The following is a 20,180-nucleotide window of genomic DNA, read 5'->3' on the forward strand; positions in this document are numbered from 1 at the left end:
TGAGTAGGATGACTGGACAGAGTACTAAGTAAAAAATATTAACATTTTAACTTAAAACCAAAAATGCACAATGTCCACTCAAGTGTACAAATCTCCTTGAAAAATGTGAGGAGAAAAAAAAATAAAAAAATCTTTTTTTCATGCCTTAACAGCAATACGAATAGTTCAAGCTCAAGTTCACTTTATTTATATAGCACATTTACAACACCCACTAGGCTGACCAAAGTGCTTTACAGAACAACCAGATAAATAATAAGAAAATAATACCTGCATAACACATAAAACACAAATAAAAGCAGCAAAGCTAAGAGCAACCTTAAAACCGGAGTAGCAAAACAGTATCAGACTTAAATATAAAATAGTAAAACCAACCTAAAGAATAAAAAAAAAAAAAAAAAAAAAAAAAAAAAAAAAACCTGAGGCTGTGATAACTCATGCATGAAAGGGTTAATAGTGTATTCAGGATCGGTTTTTGTATTCCCTGGGATTCGAAACCCATGACCTTGGCATTACTTAGTGCCGTGCTGTCAAACATGAATGACTTAAAAGCTCTTCAACACAAAAGAATGTGAAAGCATTTGACGGTCATTTAGAGACACAGAACATTTTGACAGGGGACGTCACCTTGTGTGCCCGGACCTCGCTGTGACACCGCATCAGATTGAGTGATGCGCTCAGAGGACAGGAATAGTATTTTGGATGCACCGCGTGGGTGTGGTCAAACGCTTTATGAATACCACATAGAAAACACGAGTATGATACACATTAGAATAAGAGTAATGTTTGGAGTGTGTATGCTGCACTTTCAATGGGGGCTGGGCGCTGCAACATACCGCAGTGCTTGAAGCTTTCAGCACACCCACTCCATCATCTCCTCTCTCGCTCAAACTCACCCACAGTGCCCCTCTGTCTTTTATGTTCCTGTACCATTCTCTCTTTCTCCGACACATGCTCCTCCCTCTTTCTTCTGCCCTACATAGACTCTTTCCTCTCCTTTACACTGCTTACACAACACCACTCTCCCGTCCTCATATGCACACACTTTGAACAGATAATACACACACATTGGCCTACACACTTCCCCTAATGTAGGAACACGCACAGTAAGGCTTTGCTGTACCAATATAAATCAGCTTGTCAACAAGCCCAGCAGGAAGACCAGTACTTGTCCGAATGAATCGATTGCCCATTGTACAGGGATTAGTTGGGGGAAATTTACCTCGTTTAATCAAAATCCAAATTTACCGTTTTAATCAAAATCTGTAATGAGACTCAACTTCTTGCCTTGTTGACTTCCATTACATCATTAGTATTATTTCAAGTATCGTATTTAAGCAGTTTTATTTGCAGTGGTAATGTGTTTCCTATTGGAACAGGAAGTTAGGGCAGGACATTTCAAAGGACATGCCTATAGTCTTTTAGGCTACGTCTACATTAAACCGGATAGCCTACATTTGAAAACGCCGTTTTCGTTTCAGAAGGCTCTCCATTCACACAAGCGTTTTCAAGCAATTTCCAAATGTTTCTCAAAAAAATGCTAAATTCACCTTACAGCGCATACTTAAACCCTCATTAAAAGCTCACTGAGATGAAACAGACATCATACAGTTCTCATGCTATTCTTCAGACAGGATTATTTTATTTACCATGACTTCCTGCTTGCTATTTGCTAGTCAGAATTACAAAATACTTATAATTAAGGTAATTATGTATGTTGTTTGTCGCATGTATCACAACAGTTCAGAAATTAAATGTCCGGGCGAGCGGCGCTAAAAAGTTAAAAATAATGTAGCCTTATGAAATAACGTACCACCTGTCCTACACTAATACCTAAACTATAACTGATAGTGTTAGTAAAAGCAAATGTGAGATGAAAACACATTTTCTGAAGCAACCATGCCATTTTAGCTTGCTTCTTCACGGTCCATATCACAATTTCAATGCTGTATCAGGTGAGCAAGTTTACTACATCTGAAAATTGTGATGCAAACGTCAAAATGTATTAATGTACAAATCATGCAACGTGTTTTGTATTGTGCAAGTATTGTGCATTGTTGCGCACAAACATAAATATTTATTAATCAATAATCTGCTCCTGTAATCATAATTGTGTGAAAAGGAATTAAAGTTGTTGGTGTCATATTAACTTCATCTGATAACTGAATTGTATGTATAGGTACTTTTTTGGAGGTTTACAAAAGTGTAAATAGAGTCAGATTTTTGAAAACCTAATAGGCTACACATGGAATATAAGCCACAAAACTAAAAACCTGGAGGGCCACTATCCTGCAGTGTTTAGCTCCAGAACACCTGCCTGGAAGTTTCTAGCAATCCTGAAGACTTGAGTTGCTGCTTCATGTGTGTTTAATTCAGGTTGGCGCTGAACTCTGCAGGACAGTCGTCCTCCGGGAGTCCTGTTTTATAGTAAGACATGGCGCCCTCTACTGGCCGGAAAGCATATAAGTTGATAAAAAGGCATTAAGGTTTATGGGTGGGTTAAGGTGCAAGGGAAGGGTTAACAGTATACATACAGATGTAATTACATGCAATTATAATAATATAAGACCAATGTAAAAACATGTATGTACATAATAAGTGCTTTGTATCAAATGATTGATTTAAATGTTAGTACATACAAGTTAAAGACACTTAATATAAAGGACCAAATAATCTATTAACATTTGATAACTTTTGCTGTTGATGTGTTGATGGTGATATCTTAACTATTGATGTAACTAACACTCTTTTTTACTTTTTTATTTCTCATTATTTTAATAATAAAGGCTATTTTGTAATTGAATATTACATATTGGTACAAAGAACCCTAACATAAAATGGAAGTAGGCTAGATCTTTAAACACTACTGCCAGTAAATTAGTAATACAGTCAAAACTAAGCATAGTGTAGTACACCTGGTAGTTATCCATCAAATGAATCACAAAATCGTTGTTTGGGTGGGACATGTCCCCACCACTTTTTGCTAAGGTCGATATTGTCCCCACCACTTTTGAAACATCTCACGGCACGAATAGGCTACCAATACAAATAAAAAAAACATCTCCAGTTAACTAGCAGAGCATTCATTTAGTTCGTTTGTTAAATAAGAGGCGATCTAGCGCTGAAATGTGTTGTTTTTTAAATCAAGTGATCAAAGTGCTCGTTGCCGCTGCAATCAGTGGCGCGGATACTGTTCTCTTGTGGCTCGCGCACAGTCTTCACTCGGACGCGCGCTTCAATCCGTTGTGGATACTCTCTATTCGTTCCGGTGAAATTACAAAACAAAATGCACACAAACGTGTCCCTGCCTGATATACAACCACTGATAAACATAATCGGTTTTGATTAAAAAAAATAAAAAATGTAAATACAATTGCGAATCAGGACCCAGAACATCTGAAACGCTTGGCAAAAGTTCTGCCACTGGACCATTTAAATACACATTTAAAATAGTCGGATCTGTGTATTTATTCAAGTGAAAATTCTCGCCACTAACAACATATATTAGACCTCATTAAACGACAAATTAAACCCAATGTAGGCTCCTATTTAAATCAATTGCTGGACATCGTAATGTTATTATATACATCTGATTTATGATTTAGCATTGTGTTAGCAAATGCTAACCCCCCCCCCCCCCCCCCCATCCCACCCACTTTTTAAAAACAAAGTTACGCCACTGGGTATATGTTCTAACGCTGGATTTTGAGGTTACACAATAGTCCAAACTGCACAGTCCCAAAAACGAATCACCCATGCAGATTTGATAACATGCCTTAAAATGAAATGCTTTTTGAGTATTTTTTACAATAGCAAAGTAAATAACTGGATTTTTATGCAGACATATTTTAAAATGGCTACTTACCATACGTGCAGATGTGTCCCAAAGAGAAACTTAATGGGACGTCAAGCCAAAAGCCTCAGAAAAGCACTATATTGTCTGAAATCTCCTCTCTTGAGGTGCCTTTAAAGAATACACAGTGGCTTCAGACGTCCGGCGTTATTCACACTAAACTGACTCAGAGTTGAAGATCAGTTGATGCAGAAGCAGAAGAGAACATACATGCAGGATATTTCCTCTGCTCACTCAGCCCTTCAATATTTTACTGCTGTACTTACCAGCAGTGTCTCCTGATTGGCTGAGCTGCTGCACAGTAATGTATGCTCTTGCCTTTAATTGGATGGAGACAATTTATGAGGCCCATCCAGCCTTATTCCTGTTCACTCTAGTGTGTTCTCTCTCTCTCTCTCTCTCTCTCTCTCTCTCTCTCTCTCTCTCTCTCTCTCTCTCTCTCTCTCTCTCACACACACACACACACACACACACACACACACACACACACACACACACACACACACACACACACACACACACGCACGCATGCACGCACACAAACACACACACAGAGAGAGAGAGAGAGAGAGAGAGAGAGAGAGAGAGAGAGAGAGAGAGAGAGAGAGAGGATAGCTAGGCTGTGCAATATCAGAGGGATGAATGAAATGTAGATTTTAAAATTATTATTGTTATTATTAAAAATGTAGATGAAGACAAAAGAGAGAACAAATAGTTAACATTTACTATAACATAGCTTTCATCGACAGCAACATACAAATGAGGAAAAGCACAAGGAACCAATACTATTAGCAGTTCCACAATAATTCATTTTGCGAGTAAGCAGAAGTGTGACTGTGTGTGTGTGTGTGTGTGTGTGTGTGTGTGTGTGTGTGTGTGTGTGTTTCTTTATGTACCATTATGGATGATTTAAATGTTCATAAAAGAGATTCAAAGGGTCATGATAGGACAAAAGATAGGAGATACTTGCTATGATAAGTGTATGTGTTCTTGCAGTAAATGGTAAAATAATTTGCGCGACTAACCAGTGTGTTTATGATTACAATAATAAATTAAAATGATATGATAACAAATAACAGTTTGCAATATCAAGCAGCATAATTGATATATTTTTGTACAGTTAAAATAAATGGAAGTAGATGAGACCAGAACCCTCTACACATTCAGGTTACGCTTTTACCTTAAAGATGCTCTAAGCGATGTCACGTTTTTTAGGCAAATTTTTTTTTGTCACATCCAGCAAACATCTCCTCACTATCCGCTAGCTGCCTGTCCCCTGAACACACTGTAAAACAATGCGATCTCTGTAGACAGCCCAGGCTCCACAAACGGCAACAAAAACAAACTGGCCCAGCCTGGACCACGAAACATAACAAACAGTGTTCGAGCCAATCCGATTGTTAAGTCTGACGTCACGCGTGACGTTTTGGGTCCCAAGCGGTCCAGAAATAACAACGGTGGAACCTGTAAATTTATTTACGATCACGTCCTTCTTAGTGAGGCACCCTTGGCGGTCAAAAAGGGTTTAAATTCCTTTAACACCAACAGAGTGGTTAGTGTAGCTCATCACTCAGGTGGCATAATTAAGGGTAGAGTCCTCAATGAAAAAGAAGATTTACGAGGTTGAAGTGAGTTAGCTCGGGACACGAGACACAGCACTGCGGCATTGTAAAAACACTCAATAATAACCAAAACACCAGCGAAAGCGGTAGGTAGGTAGAGAGGACCTGGACTTTGGACCCGGAAAGAGTATTGGTTACGTCACGACTTAACAACCGAATAACTGACAAGAATTATTTGGGGGTGGTGTTTGGGGGTTTAGAGTGCACGTGAAGGGGGGTGTGGGGAGTGGAGGAGAGAGAAGCATGAAGAGGGAAGTTAGATAGAGGAGCGATGTCCTAGACACACGACTAAAGAGACGACGTTCCGATGAACAAATAACAAAGAATAGGGAAAAGGAGAAGGAATGTGAAGTCCCGAATTTACATCGGAAAAGCTATCAAAAGGTGGCGAGAACTCCGCCGGCAGAAGGGCTTCCAATCCGACATTCAGGAGGCTCTGTTTTTGCTGGACTGGTGGGTAAATCCAGTTTGTTTTTTCTAAATGGTCCATGACTGTTTCAGGAAGCACGGAAGGGAAGGGGAGGAGACGGGATGAGGAGGAGGGAGGGTCGAGCTAGCCTCCGTTTTGTTTGACAATACTTCGAACGTCAACAAAAAGTGACATCACCCAACATCGCTTAGAGCAACTTTAAGAACAAGGTGAATATGACCCGTGTTTCTCACTTTAAAGGGGTGGTTGAGTGTGATTTCACTTTTCTAACTTTAGTTAGTGTGTAATGTTGCTGTTTGAGCATAAACAACATCTGCAAAGTTACAACGCTCAAAGTTCAAAGCAAAGGGAGATATTTGCTTTTAAAGAAAAGGACTACAACAAACGGCTGGTTGGGACTACACGACATTCCTCTCGGGTTAGTGACATCACTAACCCTAGAATTTACATAAACCCCGCCCCCGGGAACACGCAGTCCATGTTGAGAAGAGGAAAAGTTGTTGTATAAGAGTACATTTGTGAGTCAGCTCAAACTTTAGCATCCATCTTTTCACATGCAATAGAAAGTCACTCTGTGTGCATCTCACAACAGTTCATATATCAAGTCAAGTCAAGTCAAGTTTATTTGTATAGCGCTTTTCACAATACAGATTGCATCAAAGCAGCTTCACAGTATTAAATTAAAATAATACAACAAAGTTTGTTTCAAGAGGAATTTATTGATTGATAAAATTAAATTAAATATCCCCAAAATATCCCCAACTGAGCAAGCCAAAGGCAACAGTGGCAAGGAACCGAAAAACTCCATCAAGTGACCTAATGGTGTCCTAAAACTCCATCAGGTGCCTTAATGGAGAAAAAAAAAACCTTGGGAGAACCCAGGCTCAGTCGGGGGCCAGTTCTCCTCTGGCATTGGATAGAGGCCGGATTGTAGTTTGAACTGTAGGATTATATGAATGCCTGGCTGAAGAGATGCGACTTTAATCTAGTTTTAAACTGGGAGAGCGAGTCTGAGCAACGAACAGTATCAGGAAGACTATTCCAGAGTTTTGGAGCCAAATGTGAAAATGCTCTCCCTCCTTTGGTGGTTCTGGATATCCTAGGTATGACCAAAAGCCTTGAATTTAGTGATCTCAAAGAGCGCGATGGATTATAGGGCGATAGAAGATCCGTTAAATAGACTGGAGCTAAGCCGTTTAGGGCTTTATAAGTCAGTAGCAATACCTTGTAATTAATACGGAACTTTATAGGTAACCAATGCAGTGATGATAAAATCGGTGTTATATGATCATATTTTCTTGATCTCGTAAGAACTCTAGCGGCGGCATTTTGGACTAACTGTAGCTTGTTTATTGAGGATGCAGGACAACCAGCTAATAAAGCATTACAGTAATCCAGTCTCGAGGTCATGAATGCATGAACTAACTTTTCTGCATCAGAAACTGATAGCATATTACGTAGCTTAGCAATGTTTCTAAGGTGGAAAAAGGCTGTTTTTGTAACATAAGAAATATGATTTTCAAAAGACAGGTTGCAATCGAGTATAACACCCAGGTCTTTTACTGTAGAGGATAAAGTAACAGGACATCCTATGATGTTAAAGTTGTATTGTGCGAGGTTTTGTGGGCGGTTTTTTGAACCGATAAGTATTACCTCTGTCTTGTCTGGATTTAATAAAAGAAAATTACGCGTCATCCAATCTTTTATATCTTTAACACACTCTGTCAATTTGGAAAATGTAGCGTTTTCATCCGGCCGTGATGAAATATATATTTGAGTGTCATCAGCATAACAATGGAAACTAATTCCATGTTTCCTTATAATATTTCCAAGTGGCATCATATATATTGAAAATAACAGGGGGCCTAATACAGATCCCTGCGGCACTCCATAGTTTACTGGAGTTATGATCGATTTTTCTCCATTTAAATAGACAAAATGGTAGCGGTCAGATAGGTATGATTTGAACCAGCTTAGTGCTTGTCCTTGAACACCAGTATAATTTTGTAGTCGATCTAAGAGTATTGTGTGATCTATAGTATCGAACGCAGCACTAAGATCAAGTAAAACTAGTATTGAGATACAGCCTTGGTCAGAAGCTAAAAGTAAATCATTTGTGATTTTAACGAGCGCAGTTTCAGTGCTATGATGCGGTCTGAATCCAGACTGAAACTTTTCATAGATATCATTTATGAGCAATTTATAGATTTATCATGACAGAATATCCTAATTGAAGATAGTTAACTCTACATCAGCAACATAAATTCATCAACTAACCATTCAGAGACGTCCTGTTGCATTCTACATGTTGTCACTTCTTCTTGAGTCTCTCCATCCTTATTTGACTCCGTTTAACATTAAAGGCAGAACAGTTTCTGTCATTTTAGTGTGTCTGCGTGAGGTAACAGCAGCTGCTAACAGACACGAGCTCTTGAAACCCCGCCCTCTGCAGCAGCTCATTTGCATTTAAAGGGCCAGGTACAAAATGGTGCGTTTTTGCAAACCCTCAAAAAGTGACAACTTTAACTTGCTATATAAAAATATCTGTGGGGTATTTTGCACTAAAACTTCACACACACACTCTGGGGACATCATAGATATATTTTACATCTTGTGAAAAGGGCATTATACCACCCCTTTAAAGGGAACAATGTAATTTTACAAGTTTACCACTCAGAAAAGGCTTTGAGCATATGAACATTTACCAGGTGAACAGCATTTATTTATTTATTTTTTGCAAAATTATAAATTAAAATGATTTTACTTTGATTTTTGTTAGATGAGTTTTAGACTCTCGCACTATTCTGTTATCATCTGTGTGACATCATTTTGTGTGTCATCAGCCTAAACACCCAGTTGATTTCTGTTAAATGTTTTCTACCAATTTTATCACTAGCCTGTGTTAACTTTGAAATACATAAAGGGACAGAAACTAAGCCACTATATTTCACCGCTAGATGGCGATGTTTAATCTTTTGTTGTTGTGGGAATGAATAATGTTGCTCACATGAGAAAGAGGACAGTGTTAATTCCTGGGCTGGTCGATGTGAAATAAAAGATTATTATCATTATTATTATTATTAGTAGTAGTATTGAATCCAAGTACTGTTTTTAATTTAATTTAATTTAATTATATATTATACTATTTTATATGACATATACAGTATGCAAGACATTGCAGTTTTCTACTGTGTAAGCTCTTGCAATGCTACTAGCATAATACTGTATATCTACAGCTATACATGTAGCATATGTGAACAATATTCCTTTTTGACATTTTTTTTTCTGAGCCTATATGACTATTAAAAAGTAAAGTACATATACACTCACCTAAAGGATTATTAGGAAGACCTGTTCAATTTCTCATTAATGAAATTATCTAATCAACCAATCACATGGCAGTTGCTTCAATGCATTTAGGGGTGTGGTCCTGGTCAAGACAATCTCCTGAACTCCAAACTGAATGTCAGAATGGGAAAGAAAGGTGATTTAAGCAATTTTGAGCATGGCATGGTTGTTGGTGCCAGACGGGCCGGTCTGAGTATTTCACAATCTGCTCAGTTACTGGGATTTTCACGCACAACCATTTCTAGGGTTTACAAAGAATGGTGTGAAAAGGGAAAAACATCCAGTATGCGGCAGTCCTGTGGGCGAAAATGCCTTGTTGATGCTAGAGGTCAGAGGAGAATGGGCCGACTGATTCAAGCTGACAGAAGAGCAACTTTGACTGAAATAACCACTCGTTACAACCGAGGTATGTAGCAAAGCATTTGTGAAGCCACAACACGCACAACCTTGAGGCGGATGGTCTACAACAGCAGAAGACCCCACCGGGTACCACTCATCTCCACTACAAATAGGAAAAAGAGGCTACAATTTGCACGAGCTCACCAAAATTGGACAGTTGAAGACTGGAAAAATGTTGCCTGGTCTGATGAGTCTCGATTTCTGTTGAGACATTCAGATGGTAGAGTCAGAATTTGGCGTAAACAGAATGAGAACATGGATCCATCATGCCTTGTTACCACTGTGCAGGCTGGTGGTGGTGGTGTAATGGTGTGGGGGATGTTTTCTTGGCACACTTTAGACCCCTTAGTGCCAATTGGGCATTGTTTAAATGCCACGGCCTACCTGAGCATTGTTTCTGACCATGTCCATCCCTTTATGACCACCATGTACCCATCCTCTGATGGCTACTTCCAGCAGGATAATGCACCATGTCACAAAGCTCAAATCATTTCAAATTGGTTTCTTGAACATGACAATGAGTTCACTGTACTAAAATGGCCCCCACAGTCACCAGATCTCAACCCAATAGAGCATCTTTGGGATGTGGTGGAACGGGAGCTTCGTGCCCTGGATGTGCATCCCACAAATCTCCATCAACTGCAAGATGCTATCCTATCAATATGGGCCAAAATTTCTAAAGAATGCTTTCAGCACAGTAGAATTAAGGCAGTTCTGAAGGCGAAAGGGGGTCAAACACAGTATTAGTATGGTGTTCCTAATAATCCTTTAGGTGAGTGTAAATCAGCAAAGGTTATTTTCTCATGAAAATAACACACTATGATTAATTATGAACTGTAACACTGAGCTAAGCATTAAGCATGCCTCTAGCGGTTAACTGCACGCAATTTGCAGAAGAACATTGTTTTGGTTGTGCTGTGCGGATGAATACGTTTCATAAACATTCAGAGAGTTGCCAAGTCCGCTTATAATACACAACTTTCCGGGTTTTTTTAGTTTTTTTTTAGCTTATATTTAAAAAATATGGTTGGGTAAGAAACTTCGTTTCTTTACATTTATGGTCACTGTTTTCTCCAATGCATTGATTGACACTGTCTGCTAATAGCCAATCAGTGCAATAATCCCACCCCCTCCTTCCCCTTCTCCCCCTCATTGGAGAATAACAATCACGCTTAACATGCAGGCCCTGATTCTAAGACGACCCCCACCACCTTTTTTAGATGTAGCTTTTGGAAAAGGGCTTTTGAGGACCGAATCTTGACTTTTATAAAGGAAAATTTTATTTGAAAATATAATATTGGTAAAATGTAGCAACAATCACAAAAATAAACACTTTACGGCATACCTTAAATATAAACTAGTTCTCATTTCCAGTAGATTTCACAATGACTAATTTCTCATATTTTTTATGTACAGTGACAGATGTTGGCATGTCAAAAAACACAGGCATTTGATCCATTACCTATCTGATCCAGGGAATATGATTTTTTTTTTTTTTATAGGCCGATCACATAGCGCTGAAATGACAGCAGTTTCTCCCTGAAGTCGGAGGGCAAGCGCTAGGCAAGACTTGTTGTGCAGTGTAATGCTAATCCATTGCAAAGCTTCTACAACAACACTCAATTTCTTGGCAGCATCAGACTTGACTTCAAGAAGTGCATAGGCATCAGAATCGATGGCTGTAGTGTCATGGTTGGAGGGAAAAACTCAATTTATACTGATGCCAGTGCAGGTTTCAGGCACTAGATGGCTCTCCATGACTGCTGTGTTTGTGTACTAGAGCAATGGGAAGAGGTGAAGTTACATTTCCAGCTGTGCAAAGATTCAAAACGATGCTATGCTGCAAAAGTACTCTACCAAATGTACTGTGATCCCTTGAACAAACTCTACCTGGAGTTTCTCATGCCCATCTTACAAGAGTTTTCAAGAGTCAACAAATTGTTCCAACTCGAAAATGGGAATGCATTCAAAATTCTGGACTGCCTACAAGTAATTTTTCCATACAGTATTTCAAGAGTAATCACACTCAGCGCCATTCTTCCCATCCTGTAACGGTCACCAGCTGGAGTGCCCTTGAGGGCCACCAGAGGGCACTCCACATCAGACTATTGTCATTCCATCACAAACTACATTTCCCATAACTCACTGCCCGGACTCTTCATCCAATTATCACATCCACCTGTGTCTCTTTATCTTGTTTAGCTCACCCCATATAAGCCTGGTTTTCTCATTCATTATCTGTGAAGTCTTGTTTAGTGTTACACTGCAATTCTGAGCATTCTCCCTGATTTTGGATTTTGTGCCTGTTCTGTGGAATACTCTTTTGTATGTGTTCCCTGCCTTGTTGTGTTTGTTTGTATGGACTGCCTGTCTGTGTTTGACCCTGCCTGTACTTTGGATTACCCTGTTCAATAAATACTGCATTTGGATCCTCAACCTTTGTTTCTCGGAGCAGTTCGTGACACATCCGATTCCAAACTCCTTTGTCAATTTGAACGAAACATCCAATAATCTGCCCATGTGTGTGGCTAATTTGACTGTGCAGTTTACTATTGCTCTTGGACAAGCAAAGCTTGACAGCACTGTCAAAACAAATATGAAGAACAGATGCCGGGACTGTCTTCTGGAAGCAGAGAAGCAGGTGCAGAATAGGCTCCCAGCTAATATCAGGCAATCTACAGCAGGGCAGCACAGGGAAGAAGTGTTTTAAAGATCTGGCCCTGTTTGCTCTGTCCCTTCTTGCACTGCCTCTGAGCAATGTCGACGTTGAAAGTTTATTTTTATTTTTACAAATGAACAATGTAAAATCTAAACTGCAGAACAGAATGTGCTAGAAGAATCTCAGTAGCATATTTTGCTTTTGCTACGGCCTAAGAAAACTTGAGATTTTTTTTTACGGACTTTGTCCCAAGCCAGGAGATGTTGCAGGAGACATTGGCAACATTGTTCACTACTAGGCTTAAGAGATATAGCTCTCAAGCTGACTAGATGAAGACGTTACTGTGTCTTTACTCCTTAATAGACAGTATTTCCTTGAAAATAAATTCCAGCACCATAATGAAATGACCCTTCACAATAGACAACTCCGGATGTCGGCGGTCACCTTTACACCGTGGCTTCTCCCACTGTCGACTGCACCGTGGGCTGTCATCCCAACAGAGCTGTGGGTCTCATCCATCAGGCCATTCATCCCATCTGCTCCTCCCTGGTCATCATCTCCCAGTCTGTTTACCTGTTTTTTCCAGCCCTGCGCCATCTCCTCATCTGCATCCAAAGCCCCCACCATCTCCCCTTCAGTTACGGAGCAAGGTCGCGCCTTCCAGGATGGGGCATAATGTCATGGTTGTGTTCGGATAGTTTTATTTTAATGGACTTAATTTTTTCACTAGTCATGTATTTGTCTTTTGTTTCCTGCCACTCATTCATTTCTATGGACACTATTCTCACTGCTGCTTGTCATTTAGTGTGGTTCCTCTATGTATTTAAGTTCTTCCCTGTTCACTCTCAGTTATCAGTTGTTGTTCATGTTTGTTGTAAAATTCCTGTTTAATAAATCTATTTGTTATTTTTGCAACAGTCTTCAGTTTTCTTCAGTCTACATGACAGGTACATATGGCGTTTTATCTGTTAAATAAAATTCCTTAGTAATAAAACACCATAACTTCAAATTCCACAACATTTCAAATCCCTTAGTTCTCACATCTTCGAAAAACTAAGCAAATCTTGACTCTCGTTTTTTTTTTTTTTTATGTAATGTTTAATGTAAAGCCTCACAAATGAAAAGTCAAATACATCACATCAAAAACAAAACAACTGCATTAGCCTAGACTAGAGCATCCTTACGTTGAATGTAATCAATCAGGCAAACAGCTCTGAAGATTTATCATATTACACAAACTATGCATTGTTTGGAAAATGTGAACTGTTGCAGTTAATGATTAACATTGAAACTCTTGAAAAAAAATTTTTTTTGATGAGCTTGCACTAATATTTTCAGTTCCACTTGTCGGTGCGTTATCTCAAGTACACGCCCACAATAGGGGACAATTCATGAATATTCATGTTTACTCCACCCACTAGCACAGTTTTCACAAGAACTGAATATTACAGAACACTGGAGCAACTTTGATCTATTTATAGATAAGGATACATGCACGGGCGAATGACGTATGTACGCAATTTCCAACGAAAACCATCACATCATGTTTAAAATATAAACACTTACCATAATGAATCAGGATAAGACAAAAAGATTGATGATGTATTGACTCATTTCAATTTTGTTTTGTTTTTTAACAGAAAAAACATTTCCTCGCAATAATTCAAAGGAATATATGTTATTTTTATTATTATTTCTGTAACTGCATGCTGTTGTAATCAAGTAGATTGTGAAGGCGTTTGGGTAGTATTATTATACAATTCTCATAGTTTTGACTTCAGTACGCAGAAAATTAGTGTATTTGGCTTTTGAAAACCAGTTGATTGGATGATCAAATGAAAGTCTAACTATGTGTTAGTCTTACATGTTTATTTAAAAGTAAAAAAATCAGAACCAACAGACTAAAAACACAAAACACACGCATACACAAAAACAATTTCTCAAATTAAATGTGCATAAACTACATATTTTTAAGCAGGTAACACTCATACAGTAGAAAAAAAAACATTTTGTTCAATATAAAAATACACTTCAACAAAATAATCCATTAGATGTATTACAATCAATATGGTGTCGTGTTGTAATATTTGTATTCACAAGTAACAAATTAATCAAACTAGGTACAGATATAACTTTGATTTCTTCTAATAATTGTCATTTCTTGCTGTCCGTTATCCCCCTACAATCACTGTCTTCATTTAAGGAAATATGCGGTGTCCACAACACTGCAGTTCAATTCTACATTTCTCAAGCTGTACACAAGCTGGTTTTCAGCCTTTAAAAGTATACAAAAGTGCAGCTGCTATTAGACAAAGTGCCATGCTAATGCAATCTTTTTTAATATAAGCATATGTCATTTAGCTGCCTCAGTGCAAATATAGAAACTCCATTGTCAGTTGATTGCTGACATAATGGTTCAAAGTCCTGGAGAGGCAGAAACATGACAATAAGTTCAAAATAAGGTTTTTATGGGTTTATCATACTTGAATTTGTTTATCTAGTGTCTGAAATTGTTAATATGACTTTTGACCCAGTTAAAAAAAGCTCAAAACAGCTTTGAAACAGTGTAATTTAACTCTACCTTTAAATGATGTCAGGCCATTAGGTTCTGCCGCTGGTGAGTCTTCATCTTCAAGAGAACAATAATGTGAGAGTCATTTGTGATAACTGATTTCTGAGATTGTGCAATTATTCCTCAGAAATATTATTATACTCCTGTATTTTGTGTACACTCTTAAAAATAAAGGTTCTTTATTGACATTGATGGTTCCATGAAGAACTTTTAAACATCAGTGGAACCTTTTCATTGCACTGAAGGTTCTTTAGAGTGCAAGCTCTTTTAAGATCTAATCACTAGTAATTCTTTGTCTCTGTGAAAAAGCCTCCTTTGAAACCTTTATTTTTAAAGGGCCCCTATTATGGATTTTTGAAAATGACCTTTCATGTAGTGTGTAACATGTAGCTCAACATCCTGCAAAGTTTTAAATCTGAAAGTGCACCGTAAAGTTACTGTCTTTCAAAAGTAAGAGTCAATGAAATGAATTGTTTTTCAAACGAGTCATAAGCCATTTTGTTGTGACGTCAAGACGAAACATTAGCATATTGCCCGCCCACTTATGTGCAATAACACTGGCTCGGACCCCAGGGAAAACTTGAACCTCAAACCGGCAGCTGATTCCTGTGGATACTGGACAGCATCATGTCGAGAAGACGCTGTGCTCTACAATGTGAAGGTAAAGCCAGTTTTTTTGTCACTGCCCAAGGACGAGCATGTGAAGAACCAGTGGTTAAAATTAATCTTTACCACGATATCACAGCAGTACAATCCTAAACTTTTGCTGTGTTCCCTTTATTTCACTGACAACTGCTTCTCAAATCTCGGAGTTAAATGTAGGATTTGCAAACTGCTTGCTCTAGAAAGATGGTGTTCTAAATACTTAGTTTTGAGTTTTATATTGTGTAGGTCTCCTGCTAACTGGCTAACTCACGTTATCACTGTCTTAAATAGGCCTACTTCTGCTAATCAGTTTGTGGGCCACTATTACCCATAACTGTGTCTATTAATTCAGATTGTCTGTCGTTCTCACTACTTTGAGGAAAGATTAATCATGGAGCAAGATTTGCTCTATGATTGTTTTAGAGGTTGTTTCACCAGGTTGTTTTACCAACACTTATGTTACATCAGTCATTCACGCTAGAGCTCGGCTAATGTATACATTGCATACATGCACTGTTATTGATACAGTTTCCACGTGTTCACCACAATATATTACAAAAATACTCAGTAAATAAATTAGTACAAGTAAAATAATCGGTTTGTTGATGGACATGCACTTGTTTATGCTGATGGTGAGGAATTACAGTTGGAACATCTCATAATGTAACGTTACCTCAAACTGCGTAGTGTATCACTGAGAAACACTGAGTCCTGCTCGAGTCGTCCTTGCGATGGAGGTTCGGGTTGAATAACTAGTTCTTCCAGTGTTTCATCATCGGACTCGCGCTCGCATTGATATGGTAAAATCGACATCATTGTTCATTACTGTGTTTAGTTTACGGTGTAGGAAGCCTCAGGACAAGCAGAGCTGACGTTGTTATGGCAATGGGCGTTTTTGTTTTCGACGTGCGCGCTATACGCGGTAAACCAATCACAACAGACTGAGCTGTCTGGCCAATCAGAGCAGAGTAGCTCGCGGAAAGGCGGGATTTAGAGAGATTGATTCATCTGACGAGTCGTTTGAGAATCATTGAAAAATGCGGTGATGTGCAAATGTATATTATGAGGAAATTTAAAAAAAATTTGACCTTTGATGCATGTAAACCTGTTGTAGGAGACTCCAAAACAACATTAGGAAACTTTAAAATAGTATAATAAGGGCCCTTTAAGAGTGTAATGGACACTCTAAAAAATAATGTGTTAGCTCAACAACAACACATTAATGCATAAGTTTGCATCAATCTTTTTGAGTTATGGTCAATTTGAATGAAAAGTTTAAATTACACACAATATTAAGTTAAGTTAATAAGTAATATGTATGTCCATAAGTAATGATCAACATTATTATGCCAACAGAACTTAAAATGTTTAACTAAATCAATATATATATATATATATATATATATATATATATATATATATATATTTCACTTTTAAGGTCACCTAAATTACTATTTATAGTGTACTAAAATTGAAAGGATTGATTTATGTTATATTATGTTATTATATGATAGACATTAGTAGATATGTCTTACCTTTAATCACAACATCCACATTAACGTCTGAAACACGATCAATGAGCAGTTCTTCTTTTTCCTCACATTCTGAATGATATTGGAGAGAGTGTGGTGATTTAGTTTAAAAATCCAAAATCATAATTCTGGCAATACAAGCTAATTCATGCAATATGGCAGAAAACTTTACTTGTTGAGTCACTAATAGTTTTTCATATAATATTATCACAAAGGCTTGGGACATGAAATAGTACCATTTGTTAAAGTGACTGAGTACATGACTGTGTTTTTGATTGTTATGTCAGCCAAACACAGTTAAAGGCACATACCTTCCATCTCTGTGGGACTGTTGTCCATGTACTCCTCCAAGGGTGAAGCCGTTTCTGCAGAGTAATTAAAGACCCATAAAAATGTAAATGTGGATACATTTCACACACACACGCACACACCTTTTGAGGGAACTCGCGTTGCATTGAATAACGACACTTTGGGGAACGCTCTCGGTGTGCAAGTGTCTGAAGCAATTGTGAAACTAATCCAAGCTTGATTGGTGCTGCGTCATGACGGTACGTCATAATGCGGAAGATATAAAAGTCACCGGCACACAACAGAGTTAGCGTCTGTTCTTCAGCAAGTGCTCTATGTTGAAACTGTCTGTCTATTTGGAGTTGTGCGTCCAAAAGTCAGGAGTATATAAAAGTGAAAAATAAGAAAGTGAAAATGGCGAGTGATAAGCAGTTCAAAAGGTGTGTGCATTCTTGCAGGCCTTCCACCGCATGTGTCGGCAGAACAAGAACGACTTGTACTCTGCGCTGTGCGAGCTTTAGAGGTTTATGTTCAGAGGTCTTCTCGATGGAGGAAGTCAGACCAATTGTTAGTAAATAGTGCAAAAAAACAACCAGAAACTGGATTTTTCAGGTAATTTCCTTGGCCTACCAGGTGCATGGTATGCCTTCACCTCTGGCCATAAGGACTCATTCTACTGGAAGCATGGCATCTTCTAAGGCCCTTCTCTCTGGGGTTTCCCTGCAAGGAATATGTGATGCTGCGGGCTGGGCTATCCAGCATACTTTTGAGATTTTCCAGTCTGTGCCTTCCTTCTATACCGGGCACATAGGTGCTCTCGTCCTAAGCTGTGCCTAGACAGTTTCACACTAGGACAGGCATTAATCGGTGTGGCCTAGTGGGTATTTAGTTCCCCAAAGTGTTGCCATATAACGCAGTCCGAGTTCCCTCGGAAGGGAACGTCTCAGGTTACGACAGTAACCTTTGTTTCCTGAGAAGGGAATGAGATGCTGCGTCTCCTTGTCACACCTCCGTATGCCTAAGAGCAACTTACGTCGACCTATCAGAAGCTAACTCTATTGTGTGCCGGCATACTTTTATAACATTCTGCAGGTGCATGCTACGTCACACGTTACGTCATGACGCAGCACCAATGACTAGTTTCACACGCTCTTTAGATGCTTGCAGAGACGCCGAGTCGTGTTCCCTTCTCAGGGAACAAGGGTTACAGTTGTAACCCGAGACGTTTTATGGGGACTTTCCATACACATTTTGGTTTTTATACTGAACAAACTGTTTATTCTATTCATTTACACTAACCCTACCAATAGGGGTTAGTGTAAATTTTTACATTTTCAAAAAACATTACTTAGTATGATTTATAAGCTGTTTTCCTCATGGGGCCCAAAAAATGTCAGATATTGTCATCTTTGTGGGGACATTTTGTCCCCATAAGGTTTACCAGGCCACACACACACACACACACACACACACACACACACACACACACACACACACATTATGTTTTCATGTTTTATGGTGACTGTCCATAGACATAATGATTTAGGGACCAAAAATGTCCCCACAATGTCAGAGATTTCTGGTATTACTATACTTGTGGGGACATTTGGTCCCCTTAACTTACGGTTCTTGGAGTCTGCCATTGAGAAAAACAAGTCATCTTGTACTGTTTCTTTTTTCTCTAAAGATAATGATAAGAAAAAAAAGTTTAAGAAGTTATTAAATGTAAAATATTACTAATATAATTAAAAACAGAGAAGCTATATATTTTACAGTTTTTACTGTTTTGTTGATTAAATAAATGCAAGTTTCGTTCTAAATGATGCCCTATACACTACGCACTTATACTATGGAGTTTCCTTAAAAAGACACAAAAGAAACTCCATATTATACACTATGTACTAATGCACTATATACTCAACCATGTAATGTTTTAGAGTCTGATAGTGCCTCCCCCTCCGTTATGTAATTAAAGCTGCGACAATTGAGTGCATGAAGTGTCCAGAATTCCCCACTTTATTTTCTCAGTTAATTAAGTGCATCATCTGGTATTTGAAGTGCACTTTTTTTTTTGTGTGGAATTGCAATGAATTGTTTTCTGTTTGTACCTGGTTTACGGGTGAGTCTTAGAACGAGGCATCCAATGATCAGAAATACAATACAGCAGATGACACATCCTGAGATGGCCAGCAGAATCTTTCTTTTTAATACTGTAAAAATGAGGGAAATGATAAAGTTAATCAAGTTAAATGTCTCTCATGGTAACAGAATACTTACCCCAAGTTTTTCCCCCCTCATTTTGAATCTAGAGCCGCGTTTCCACCGCAGGAACTTTCCCCAGGAACTAGGAACTTTGGGCTGGTACTCGATGTGTTTACACCGCAGGAACCAGGGTCTAAATGAAGTTCCGGGTAAATATTTCCCCCTCCGATAGTCCCTGCTCATGAGGTAGTACTTTTTCAAAGTTCAGGAACTTTCAGGGGTGGGACTTGTGCGCTGCACAAGCTGATTGGTTGTGTTCACGCCGCATTTTGGTTGGATGATTCGATGCAGCATTTTATTTATTTTTAACCTCCCTTTTAAAAAAATCTATTGCGGTTCGTGTCGTGGCTTCATGCAGTAAGAGTTGTCTGTCTGCAAATATGGAATTTTATTAAAAAAAAAACTGGTGGACTGGCGACGAGTTTCAGGCTTTATTAAGGGTATTTGTGGAAGAGGAAACTTTCTGCGCGTTCGTCCCAGCCATCTCACGGTCAATGTCCGCAATAGCTGATAACGTACACATTTTATATCTAACGTTAGCATTACGAGCTTACTGAACACGCTTTATCAGTG

General features: G+C 38.6%; 2 protein-coding genes across 6 annotated transcripts in view; both read right to left on the minus strand.

Annotated features, from left to right (window-relative positions):
- Positions 1-4,195, minus strand: part of syt2a (synaptotagmin IIa) — a 100,328-nt gene extending 96,133 nt beyond the window's left edge. The window contains exon 1 of the mRNA XM_082145189.1: positions 3,863-4,195. The gene's annotated coding sequence lies outside the window, so the exon portion shown is untranslated. The remainder of the gene's footprint in view (positions 1-3,862) is intronic.
- A 9,967-nt stretch (positions 4,196-14,162) lies between these two features.
- The window catches only part of LOC309480487 (Fc receptor-like protein 5), an 82,688-nt gene continuing 76,670 nt past the window's right edge, over positions 14,163-20,180 (minus strand). For all 5 annotated transcript variants that reach the window (XM_082144978.1, XM_082144977.1, XM_082144979.1 and 2 more), the window contains 6 exons: positions 19,454-19,555; positions 18,970-19,026; positions 17,369-17,422; positions 17,061-17,129; positions 14,890-14,937; positions 14,163-14,732 (listed from right to left, as the gene is read on the minus strand). In XM_082144978.1, the coding sequence (XP_082001104.1) occupies positions 14,725-14,732; positions 14,890-14,937; positions 17,061-17,129; positions 17,369-17,422; positions 18,970-19,026; positions 19,454-19,555 (338 nt within the window). In that variant the 3' untranslated portion in view covers positions 14,163-14,724. The remainder of the gene's footprint in view (positions 14,733-14,889; positions 14,938-17,060; positions 17,130-17,368; positions 17,423-18,969; positions 19,027-19,453; positions 19,556-20,180) is intronic.

Source organism: Leuciscus leuciscus (assembly GCF_965113295.1).
Source record: "Leuciscus leuciscus genome assembly, chromosome: 18".
In the NCBI taxonomy this organism is placed as follows: domain Eukaryota; kingdom Metazoa; phylum Chordata; class Actinopteri; order Cypriniformes; family Leuciscidae; genus Leuciscus; species Leuciscus leuciscus.